The sequence below is a fragment of the Gymnodraco acuticeps genome, unplaced genomic scaffold, assembly GCF_902827175.1.
Source record: "Gymnodraco acuticeps unplaced genomic scaffold, fGymAcu1.1, whole genome shotgun sequence".
In the NCBI taxonomy this organism is placed as follows: Eukaryota; Metazoa; Chordata; class Actinopteri; order Perciformes; family Bathydraconidae; genus Gymnodraco; species Gymnodraco acuticeps.
In genome coordinates this window covers 257,153-270,144 of record NW_022990517.1, presented here as the reverse complement: position 1 = coordinate 270,144, position 12,992 = coordinate 257,153, and the positions used below count along the sequence as shown (strand labels likewise).

Genomic DNA, 12,992 nt, shown 5'->3' with positions numbered 1-12,992 from the left:
GTGGTGGTTCCCCTTTTTAAAAAGGGGGATCAGAGGGTGTGTGCCAATTACAGAGGCATCACACTACTCAGCCTCCCCGGGAAAGTTTACTCTAAGGTACTCGAAAGGAGGGTCAGGCCGATTGTCGAACCTCAGATTGAGGAGGAACAATGCGGATTCCGTCCTGGTCGTGGAACGACGGATCAGCTTTTTACTCTCGCAAGGATCCTGGAGGGGGCCTGGGAGTACGCTTATCCGGTCTACATGTGTTTTGTAGACTTGGAGAAGGCGTATGACCGAGTTCCCAGGGAGTTACTGTGGGAGGTGCTGCGGGAGTATGGGGTGAGGGGGTCTCTACTCAGGGCCATCCAATCTCTGTACTCCCAAAGCGAGAGCTGCGTCCGGGTCCTCGGCAGTAAGTCGGACCCATTTCCGGTGAGGGTTGGCCTCCGCCAGGGCTGCGCTTTGTCACCAATCCTGTTTGTAATATACATGGATCGGATTTCGAGGCGTAGTCATGGGGGAGGGGGTCTGCAGTTCGGTGGACTAAGGATTGCACCACTGCTTTTTGCAGATGATGTGGTTCTGATGGCTTCATCGGTCTGCGACTGTGACGAAGGTAACTTCGTCACTATGGACTGACGGCTTCAGGCCGGGTAATATTGCACTTTATTAGCGTGATTGCACAGTACAGTTTGTGGCTGATGATTGTGTGCACCTGGTGTCCTGTGTTGTCTCCTCCCCCTCACCTGTGTATTGTTGTGCTGATTAGAGTGTGTGTATTTAGGCTCTGTTTAGGCTCTGTCTGTTGAGAGGCTGGTAGGGTGTGTGAGATCCTTGTGGCTGCAGGATGTGTGCAAGGAGAACAGCAGGATTGAGGCTGTGAACTTTGTGCACATGATTTTAATAAATGCCCACGTCGGGTTATCATTTTGGACGTTCTGCCTCTGCCTCCTTGCTTGGTCTGGGCCGCTCAACGGTCAGCTTCACAGCGACCTTCAGCACTCACTGGATCGGTTCGCAACCGAGTGTGAAGCGGCTGGGATGAGGATCAGCACCTCCAAATCTGAGGCCATGGTTCTCAGCAGGAAACCGATGGACTGTCCACTTCAAGTAGGGAATGAGTCCTTACCTCAAGTGAAGGAGTTCAAGTATCTCGGGGTCTTGTTCTCGAGTGAGGGAATAATGGAGCGTGAGATGGGCCGGAGAATCGGAGCAGCGGGAGCGGTACTGCAGTCGCTTTACCGCACCGTTGTGACGAAAAGGGAGCTGAGCCAGAAGGAAAAGCTCTCTGTCTACCGGGCCATTTTTGTTCCTACCTCACCATGAAGGATGGGTCATGACCGAAAGAACGAGCGGCCGCAGGGTGGCTGGTGTCTCCTTTAGGGATAAGGTGAGAAGTTCGGTCATCCGGGAGGGACTCGGAGTTGAGCCACTCCTCCTTCGCGTCGAAAGGAGCCAGTTGAGGTGGTTCGGGCACCTAGTTAGGATGCCACCTGGGCGCCTCCCTAGGGAGGTGTTCCAGGCACGTCCAGCTGGGAAGAGACCAAGGGGTAGACCTAGGACCAGGTGGAGGGATTATATCTCTTCGCTGGCCTGGGAGCGCCTTGGGATCCCCCAGTCAGAGCTGGTTGATGTCGCCAGGGAAAAGAAAGTTTGGGGCTCTCTGCTGGAACTGCTACCCGACCACGGATAAGCGGGAGAAGATGGATGGATGGATCTCAAGGGGCCATCCTTAAATAAAGCTTAAATATTATACTGTGACTATATGTAACATACTATGAAAAAGACAAAATAGAAGTCCATGTAACGTGTTTCACACTTTATTTATAGAAAAGCATTGAGATTCCAACACAAATCAATATAAAATGGTAGTAGCGTTACATAAATAGTAATAAATTCTCGCTTTATAGACAGTAGCTCAAGAAGTGGCGCAAAAAAATTACAAAAAACAAAAACAAGTGTTGATGATAAACTATCATACTTCTGTGGCAACAAATACTGGAAATACCTTTTCATAATCAGTAGCACAAAGAGGCAAGAAACACTTTTCCATATTCCCTTAAATTAGAAATAATCCAAAAACAAAACAAACTGGGAAACAGTGGGTGAACTAGATTAATAACAGCTAAAGAAAATAAAGAAAGAAAGAAGGAAAGAAAGAATAAGAACTGGTGGACAAAGTTAACAAAGACTGAAAAACACAGATCAAGTCAGAGGGAAGGACTTATTTGCAGTAATGCTGTCAGTAAATGTATCACAAAGCAGCTGGCTGGAACTTTAAAGTTAAGAAAGTAGTAAATAATAATATCCCTCTGATTTAAGAAGATAACCGTCTCATGCTAATGTAGTAACCAGAACATTAAATCAACCTTTTTTTATCCTCATCTATATAACATTTGCAACAGCAGAAGATGGAAACCCACTAACTTGAGTAAATCTTTGACTCAATAGGATAAGAAAAGGAAGTGGTTACCCTGAACGCTGCTCACTGACCATGCATTGCTCCACCCTGTGAGAGGGGGTAAGGAGATGAACAAGTGAAGATGAAATAACAAAATAAGTATAGCAATGAGAAAGAAGTCGTGAAAGAATAAAAAGAAAAACACAAGGTCATCCACAGGCCGTCTCCTTTGTTCAAACAATTGCCGTTTCTGACTCTTTGACATTTGTGTGTTGTTCCGTCTCACTGCGGCGCTGCCACACGGCACCTCCGAGAAGACACTGAAGGCATGAGTCCTGATTAAATAAAACCAACAAAGAAGTAAAGCAAAAATAAACTTTGTACATTGATCGGTCACAAAAGGCATTATTCCACCTTTGTCTTTTTTCCCCTCTCTTTATGTTGCAGCGTATGCAGGCCGGCTACTGCGCATTGTCCAAACACAAGCATGCTGAGTCTTGTCTTTGTCTGTCCCCCCTCTCTTTAATAGTGGTTCAGTCCACTGAGTCTCTTCTTCCACACGTTTAAGTTTGGAGGGGGGGCATCTTTAAGAGGTGACAAGACCTTCGAAGTGGTTCTGCATAGTCAGGTTTAGAACGTATCTTTACAAATGAATGCCTTCCTCATTATCCTCAACGCTTCCTTTTGGAAAACAGATGTTTTTTTTGTCTTTGCAAATCAAAGAAAATGACAAATAATAATAGTTATTATAGCAAAACTGAAAGAAATGTACACAGGAGCACCTGAGAAATGCCTTTAAGTGTTTGCTGTTACAAAAAATGCTGTCAAATTCCCCGTCCAAATAATTCAAGTAAACCCCTGCTAAAACAAAAAAACAAAAGTAAAAACAAACACGTAACATACTTATCATAAATAATTATAACTTTACAATTTTCTGAATTGACACTTTAATATTTACAATATCTTAAATGCTTAATGCTACTACTTTTTTGTTTTGTTTCTTTAAGTGATGTCCCTGAGAACTGAGTTTAGCCTCTCATACGCGTTCTTTTGCTCAGTTTTCCTTTTTTTGTTTCATTCTTCAGATCGAAAGGCCCAGAGTTGTGACTGACTACGAGGGTAGTGGGTGAAGGTAGCTCTCATGGAATGTAAAAAGCAGACAAGAAAATGTTCCCCTATTCTCCTGCCATCAACAGGCTGAACAACTAGCTGTGTGTGTGTGTGTGTGTGTGTGTGTGTGTGTGTGTGTGTGTGTGTGTGTGTGTGTGTGTGTTATATGCAGTCAAACAAAGTGACCAAACAATCAATAAATAAATGCTGAAGCAGGCAGGAACATACTGAAGAGGTATTTGTGTGAAGTGCTTATAAGATGACGTTTTCTCCGACCATTAAAGATTCAAACTCTTGCCGTTCTCTATACTGCCATTAACACTTTGCCACTGGGTAAGAAATAGGAGTGTGGGCATCGAATCATTCAGAATTGTTTTTTGCACTGTGTATCTATGACTCTTTGACAGTTCAGAAAGACTAAATCCAGTAGCATTTACAAGTTAATGGCTTTAGCAAGTTTAGAACCTTTTACATAACAAAACCAAGGAACTGACGGAATGAAATAGAACTTCAGGATCAACCAAAATCGGCATAGTTTGCTTTAGCCATGATGGAACCAGTGTGATTACTGTGTTTTTTTATGTTTTAGATATATCATTTTTTATTTTATTTAGTAAGCCCAAACAATAATAAAACCAAAATGAACAGATGTTTTAGCCAAGTGGGGGCATTGGAACAAGCTAGCACAACATTATCACCTAACCAAGTTACTCATACGTTAGCAAACAGTTGCTAATGTACTGTTATGCACATTGAGCAGAGATTGAGCAACATTGGTGTTCGTTTGGATTCATGTTCAGGTGACCTAACCTAATAGTCACTCTCATTTTAGCTCAGTTTTGGTCTCTACCAGCTAGCATGTGTTTGGTATAAGATATCTAAGTTAGCATTTATGCTAACAACCCGCTGCTGTTGGAGACTAGGACGATGTGCAGCGAGACCAAACATTTAGCTACATGACTCTAAAAAGCTAAGGCAAAATAGAAACAAGTAATAATTATCTGTGGGGTTGTTACTAGAAGCCCGTGTTTTTATTACACAGTTGATCTATTTTCACATGACAATATTAATTAGTGCAGAAGTGCTATAAGCCTAATTCTATTTTAAATTTTATAAAAAAATATTTTTCTCTAGATACAATTGTTATTATCTGTCCACAATGGTTGAATGGTTTAGCACTGAATCGCTCTAACCTAATTTTAGATAAGTATATTTTTCAAGGATTTTTTTAAATTTCCATTCCATTTATTCTGTCAGTTTGACAGCAATTACGGAAAACTACTGAGAGGAAATGTTTTGAAACTTGGTGAAAGGAAAGATCCCATTAGCTCCTGGAGGGGTTCCCGATCTTGGGTTGATACAAGCATTACTTCTCATTAATCGGAGGACTGCACTCTCCAAGTTCCCATTTATTTTAAGATAATAATGGCTATTATATTTGAATAGTGCTTGTTTGACTAACCAGGAACGGGAAGTACCGCACAGGTCAGGCCAAGAATCCAAGAGCGTTGGTAAAAAGTACTTTATGGAATGTCGGGGCTCTAGGGGTTGGAAGTAAAAGATCAAACGTTGGAACCAGATTTCTGCTCTTAGTCATGCTCTAGGTTCATGAAAAAGATCCAGGAAACAACTCTTAAAAGGTTCCTGAGTTCCCGGAAAATGTTTATGAGATGGAAAAGGGGATTTTGGCTTTGGTTAAGTCACTAAAAGAGTGAAAGGTGACCTTTTGGGTCTTCTAGGTTTAAAGGTTTGGCCACTGTACAGCAGTGCAGTGGTGCCTCTAAAGATTGGAATTTGTCACAGTTGTGTATTATCACTGTCTATAAGCCTATAGGATGACATATATCTGTATATATATGTGCACGTGGAGCCTCAACTACTCTACCTTAGCTAGAACAGCCTGAATAATGTAACTTTCAGGCTTCTGGATTTGAAACATGCACTCTGGTAAGTAACATGGTTGCTCCTCACACATGTAGCTCTGTTTTCTACCCTTTCTACTCCAACATGCCCTGAAGGAAATGGGCCATTTCTGATAGAGAAGTTAAAACTGGCAAATAATACAGTCGAGGTATGAGAGTAACACTAAGTGTGTTTTTTTGACCTCAGTATGTTTTCTTTTCTGTTTTGAAATTACTTTCAAAAGTTCCTTCCACTTTGAAAACCACTTCCTCTTCCACTTCTCCCTGAACCCAGCTGAAAGCATCGTCTGGCTCAAAGTAAGAACCCCATCCAACTAAATATTTTGGTTTTTTAAATCGTCATGTGCCACGGAAAAACAAATGTTTCTTTTCACAATCTTTTTAGTTTTTCATACTAAATGTAACATTAGTTGCAGGGGGTGAAAACGCTTTGTTTTTATTTGTTGTTTCTCTGACATTTCAAGTCCTTTTCTCCCTTTTTGCACTCTCAATGAAGTATGAGAGTGCAAACACTTTCTGGTTCACATTCAAGAAACAAAACAACAAAACAGGACAAAAACTTAAGACTTAGTCAACAAATGGCTCAACTCAAGAAGTAAAAACACATGGAATTAAAAAAACCTTAAATAGAAACAAATAAGTTTAACTACTTCTCAAGGAGTGGGGGGGGGGGGGGGGGGGGGGTCAAAGGTCAGCCGAAGCGCTCCCTGACCAACATCATCAGTTTCTTCTTGCCCTTGTAGATCTGTTTCAGGTTGTCTATGAACTGGGCTAACTGGATGTGGCCGTCCTGTGCCAGCAGGAAAGTCACCCCGTGCTTTGCTCAGGAACTCTATGAACTCTCCGTAGTGCCGCGGACTGATGTGCGTCAGTCGAGAGTGCGTGGTGTTGATGTACGCCGAGATTGTGGCGTCTAGGAGCTGCCGCAATGGCGCTTTGTCCGTTGACATTAGCTTCCCAGAGTTCCTTCTCCCGGGAATGCCGGCGAGGCCCGGTGCGGTCATGGTGCACCGCCGCAGGATGTCGGACAGCACCGTGGCGCAGTGCACGCTCTTTACCACCAGGGGGATGATGGCGGCGAGTTCGTTTTTACCCAGGGAGTGGCTGAGCGCGCAAGCCCAGAGCACGTCGTTAATGGCTGGGTGCGTGTCCTGGTTGTAGGCCAGGTTGAGGTGGGTCATGGCGAGGGAGGCCAGCTTGAAGGACCGCAGAGGGTACCCCCGGTGCTCCATGTACCTCGCGATGGTGAACAGCTGGGAGTAGGTCATCCCCGTAGACGCCGCGTCGATCACGATCTGGTAGGCCGTCTCGAAGGCGATGTGGTCCTTCTCGCAGAGCGTCAGGGCGGACAGGGCACAGTTCTGGGGGTCCTTCATGGCGCACTGCAGGGCGAGGGTCCTGGCGCAGCTGGCCAGCTCCTCGCGCTGGGGGTAGTCCAGGCTGAGGCGCAGGATGGTGTTGTGGGACATGACGGTGGCCGCCACGCTGCTGGTGGCCTCGGTCGGCGTGAAGAGAGTGTACCAGCTCTGGAGGATGCTCACCAACGCCCGCAGACCTGAGGAGGAGAGGGGGTCCAGATTAAACATTTGTTGTTGTAAAGATTATACAATGCTGGTTTCATTTAGTACTTTTAAGAGCTATTCAGTCAGTAGGGGGCTTGGACTGGGAGCCGTAGGGTCGCCGGTTCAAGTCCCCGACCAGACCTAAATATGGAGTGTGCACTGCTACTTGGAGAGGTCCCAGTTCACCTCCTGCCCTGCCGTGGTGCCCTTGAGCAAGGCACCGGACACCCATCCCATTGCTCCCCGGGCGTTGTACAATAGCTGCCCACTGCTCCTAGTACTAGACTCCTAGTACTAGACTCCTAGTACTAGGATGGGTTAACAAATATCGCTGTGTGCTCTGCATGTGTGACCATTAAAGAGGGTTTCATCACTCCGATTCTATTCTATTAAAAAAAAGAATCTGACAAGGGAGAAAAGGAAACAAAAGAAGCTTTATTGTAGCATACTTGAATAGCCTTTAAATAGGATCCCTCCAATGTGTGAAGCTTAAATGCAGACAAAACCCAGGTCCTTTATTATTATTATGAATCAATCAATGTTTCCCAGTCATTTTCCACCATTTCTTATTCTTTTATGTTTTTATTTTTATTTGTAATTTTGTGTACTCTTATCGATTCTTTTTTAATTTTCTACTGTTTTATGTTACGTGCTATTTAGCAATATAAAAAAAGTATTTTTGAATTCAAGCCATAATGGTGCCTGTGTGTGTGCAGTGTGTGTGTAGTAGAGGCATCACATACCGACTTCAGTGGCACAGGTTACTAGCCATCGAACCATCTCTCTCCTTCTCCAGTTCAGTGTGGACAGAGTCATCCTCATCACCTGCGAGGCAAACATGAAGAACGTTATGTATTTTCAGCTACTTTGTACAGTGGGAAAAAAGCATCTATTAAACACATAATAAATCCAGTATTTGCCTCGCATTCACTTTGACAAAACACCTCAAAATATATTTATAATTAAATAATAGTACAACACCACATGTCTTCAGTGATGATAGATGGATCCAAAAAAGTGTTAGGATTACACAGATGTCTAAATGTGACCCTTCCATTTTCTTTATTAGCAGTGTTGCTGTCAGGACTTCAGCTGATACAGTTAAATGCCAGCAGGAGGAGGAGGAGGAGGAGGAGGAGGAGGAGGAGGAGGAGGAGGAGGAAGAAGAAGAAGAGGCGGTTGAAGCCACAGCTATGCCGCAGCCTTGATGATCTGAAGCTTTCTTTTTTCCTATGTTTACCGTAAAACCCAAAAGGCTTAATTATGTGGTCTCTTCTCATCAACAACGGAGAGGCGCTGTGTGATGTTTTCTCTGCTAATTTGTAGTGAGGCTGAGGAGGCCTGCACAAATTACAAGTTCAAGGAAGCAGTAGCATGTTTCAACGAGTGACCAAATGATTTATGAAAACGGCAGACTCGCCCTCAAACTTCACTTGCTCTTATATATATATAACACACACACACACACACACAACACACACACACACACACACACACACACACACACACACACACACACACACACACACACACACACACACACACACACACACACACACACACACACACACACACACACAACCACACACACACACACACACACACACACACACACACACACACACACACACACACACACACACACACACACCACACACACACACACACACACACACACACACACACACACACACACACACACACACACACACTACCTGAAGGCCTAGCTCCAATGCCACGTTGAGCAGAGTTATATCGGGCGGGTTGTCTGCGGGGGTGGCGATTTTAAAGGCGTCCTGGGCCAGTTTGAAGATTAAGGAAGAGGAGTGGATGTTCTTCTGGATCGCCTCCAGCACCGTGCGCAACCTCAACATGTCACCTGCGGGGAAATAAAAGGTTATTAACAGCCACACAGTGTTTGAGAGACACCTGAAGGGGACACCTCTCCACTGAGACCACAGCTATGAGTACCTTTAGCAGCAGTGAGCATGGTGGAGGCCAGCTCACACTGCTGGGACTCCAAGTGACCCAGAGTGAACCAGCGCGGGTATCTACTGGGAACGATGGAGATGCCGTGGTGAGGGTGCCCCCCCGTCCCCGGAGCCTGCGGAGGACTCCAGCACCGGCAACCTGATGGAAACACACGACATTAGGTATGTTTCATCATGTCTTTAGTTCAAATTAAACATCTAAGATGGATTTCAGCATTAGAATTTGAAAAACACCCATGTGTAATCTAGTTTATAGAATAAATAAGAGTACATTTACTTATGACCACTACATTCAATGCAGATAACACAATACACCATCAAAAACATTGATTGAAGTATTTCTTAAGCAGAATTGCCTTTCATAGATCAAACTAATTGATACATCTAGAAAATGATCAGCAAATTAATGCATAATGACACATCCGTATAATGCGCTCATAATCCCTTGCTACAGGCTCGAAAATGACCAAAAAGCTGAATCATCTCTGCTCTTAAACAACTTAAATAAAACGGAGTATTTCAACAGGTTTCAGGCTGTGTTTAAACTCCTTTGGACCTCGTGAACTCAATATCCTATATAATTCGGTTTGACATTGGCTACAATTATTCATGGTGTTGGGAAACTGACCTCATGGCGCGCAGAGCCACCTTGTATGCCATGTCTGCGTCGTGTGGCAGCAGAGCGGTGAAGAGGTACTTAGCGAAGGTGTGCATGGGAACACTCTCCCTGTGGATGACCTCACCTAGACCGCTGAACGGACCAGCTGGATCAAGAGAAAGAATGAATTATGTTTAGTTTGCTTCTCAACAATGTGGAAAGACCAGGTGGCACACAAAGATGTCATACCTTCTAGTAGCTGGACGGACTGTTTCCGAAGAGTCTGAACCAGGAGGTCGTCTAGCTCGAGTTCTTGAAGTTTCACGACAATCTGCTCCTCGTTACGACACACCTAAAACATCAATTCAAGATTTAAGTTTCAAGGCTTTATTGCTACAGTGTAAATATGGCAATGACAAACTTAAGTCACAGGATATATAGGACATAAAACAAATAAAACAATAGAATAGATAGATAAAACATAGTCACAAATTGCATTTTATTCACTGTGATCAGACAGTAAATGTTCAATTTACTTTAAATGAAAGTGATGGAAAATGGGCCAAAATGCTCCCATGAAACATAAATAAAACCTCTGGGAGAGATGTAAAGAGATTGATATTTTCAGAATTCAAGGATGTAGAGTTCAGATTTGTGGTTCTGTTAAGTGGGAGGAACCAGCGCAGCGAGGGGATTTTGAGTTTGAGGTATTAAAGGACCAGCAGGGTTCTTTAATACCACTGACTCTCACATCTGTGTGTATCTACAGTCACAGTGAATATGTGAATTCATTTCACTATCAAGAATTCCTTTACCAAATGCAAGTGCTTACATTTTGCAACCCTATGTGTGTCTTCTTTGCCATGTTTTTCAAAGCACTTTGCCTTGTTGTTAAAATTGTTACACAAATAAACTGACCTTGTCTAAAACATTCATATTTTTGCTGATTGCACCTGACATTAAGAGCCATTTTTGCACTCCAAAGCAGATTTACATAAAACAACTTAATAGCGACAACATGACCTTTTCTCTTTTTTTGCATAGCAAATGCTTCACACAGATGTTCAATGAAAGTGTTTTTCTAACATTGTCCACACCATGCAAACTCACACAGCTTGTTTTAATATGCAACAAACCATTTATGTTTTCTTACATGAGGGGGTAAAGTCTGTTTTTGGATTAGGTTAAAATGTATATTGTGTATTTTCAGGATTACTGTACCTTATCCTGAGCGTAGAGACCCTCTGGCATTATCCTCTGCTGGCCCATTCCCATCAGAGCTACCTCTAAGGCCAAAGTCAGGTATGACTCCCCTCCATCAGAGCTGCCCCACACGGGAACATGGTGGTAGACCGGAGGCCTGAGGTCACCATCTGAGAGGAAGGAAGAAAGAAAGAAAGGTATTTAGATAACCAAAAGAAGATGTGTTTAAATCTGAAGAGAAATACTAGTGTTATTACAATTAACTGATATGTCATTGTGTGTCGAGATGAGCCTACTGCCCTGTTAATCTCATACCCAAAAGATCACAACAAAGATAATAGTTCCTGTACTTGAGTGACAGTCATCATTTCTGGAAAGAGATGAAAGAGACCTTGCCCCAAAATAAATATATGAATGCCATATAATTCCAATATATTGAAGAAAAGGCACACATCTCTAGTGTTATATTTACAAAAGACTCAAAAGTTGATTTATTGATTAAAAAAACCAACGGGAAAGAGGGAAAATATGTATTTTTGAATTTGGGGTGAACCTCCCATTACATTTTCAGAGAAAATTATACTTGGTATGACCGGTGTATATATACCTATAACGCTTTCTTTACATATGAACACAGTATCCATGTTGAACTGATCACCAATTGGACACTAACCCTACAGCAATGCTCGGCTGCTCTAAGTGAGAACAGATGCCACGAGAGTCTCAGCTGTTGATTGGTGCCCATTTGTTCTCTCTGTCTCCCCCACCCCATAATTCTGTTTAAATCCCCTGTGAGCAATAGATCCCCCTCAATCCCGCTTATTCCACGAATGTGTGTGCAAGTGCGTGTGTCAGTGAAGAAATCCAGGGAAAAGTGGAAACTGATTTTACAGGCTTAACCCCAGTGCTATCAGTTTTTGTTGTTTTGTATGTGGGCTGACGTGTGATTGGTGGATTTGAACTGATCAGAGAGTGAACTGCATTTTCATTGGTCGATGCATAGTCTTGTGGCCCAGCCTATTTTAACAGATGTTCCCAGCTGTCTTCCAGAGGGAAATAAAGCATGGTGACCGGGCTAAGCCAACACTCAGAAAATAGCCATATACATTCTCAAATTCCCCAAAACAACATAAGACAATCATTCACTCTATCCCCACAACAACACACAACATTCACCAATGAGTGTGCCAGCATTTGTTTGGGTTGACAATAGTTCCCTGTAGCCTGCTAACAATGGGAAAAACCCCAACCCCTATTCTACTATGTTGCATAGCCACTGGGGGAAAAAAGGGTGGGAAAGGCAAATGGGGAGAGAATCCGAGACCACACACACACACACACACACACACACACACACACACACACTACACCACACACACACACACACACACACACACACACACACACACACCACAACACACACACACACACACACAACACACACACACACACACACACACACACACCCCCACACACACACACACACACACACACAGCACACACACACAACACACACACTACACACACACACACACACACACACACACACACACACACACCCAACACACACACCACACACACCACACACACACACACACAACACACAACACACACACACACACACACACACACACACACACACACACACACACACACAACACCACACACACACACACACACACACACACACACACACACACACACACACACACACACACACACACACACACACACACACACACACACACACACACACACACACACACACACAGTGGTCTAAATGATCAGGGTGTTTCAGCACGATCCATTCATGCTCTGCTGGTTTATGGCCTGTCTGCAGCACAATAGCGCCCGCTCCTGATATAAGAACATGGAGTCTGTTGTCTAATGAGTCAATGCTGGTGTACCCGCTCACCTCTGAATTACACCGCATCAGCTGGTGAAGTGTGCGAGGAATTATACCCTGTGTTTTAACAAATGAAGCTCTTTGACCCATGTATTGTGAGGGAGGTCGAGTATGTGTTTGGCTGAAGTACATGTACATGGCTTTTGCTTAGTGGACAGCAGGTTACCTTACTAATGGCAGTACAAAAGTGGACATGCAGAGAGGGAATGATTCTGATCTTAATGTGTGCATTAAGGTGGCTATAACTAACAATACTTGGAACATAAAAGGTAATTTGACATGTCTGAATGATATTGAAACCTTTCAATCTGGCTGTG

General features: G+C 43.6%; 1 protein-coding gene across 1 annotated transcript in view; it reads right to left on the bottom strand.

Moving 5' to 3' along the window:
- Positions 1 to 6,106: 6,106 nt before the first annotated feature.
- The window catches only part of zswim5 (zinc finger, SWIM-type containing 5), a 61,482-nt gene continuing 54,596 nt past the window's right edge, over positions 6,107 to 12,992 (bottom strand). The window contains 9 exon segments of the mRNA XM_034227168.1: positions 6,107 to 6,226; positions 6,228 to 6,970; positions 7,721 to 7,802; positions 8,693 to 8,856; positions 8,949 to 9,069; positions 9,071 to 9,107; positions 9,597 to 9,732; positions 9,816 to 9,918; positions 10,788 to 10,939. Coding sequence (XP_034083059.1) covers positions 6,107 to 6,226; positions 6,228 to 6,970; positions 7,721 to 7,802; positions 8,693 to 8,856; positions 8,949 to 9,069; positions 9,071 to 9,107; positions 9,597 to 9,732; positions 9,816 to 9,918; positions 10,788 to 10,939 — 1,658 coding nt within the window.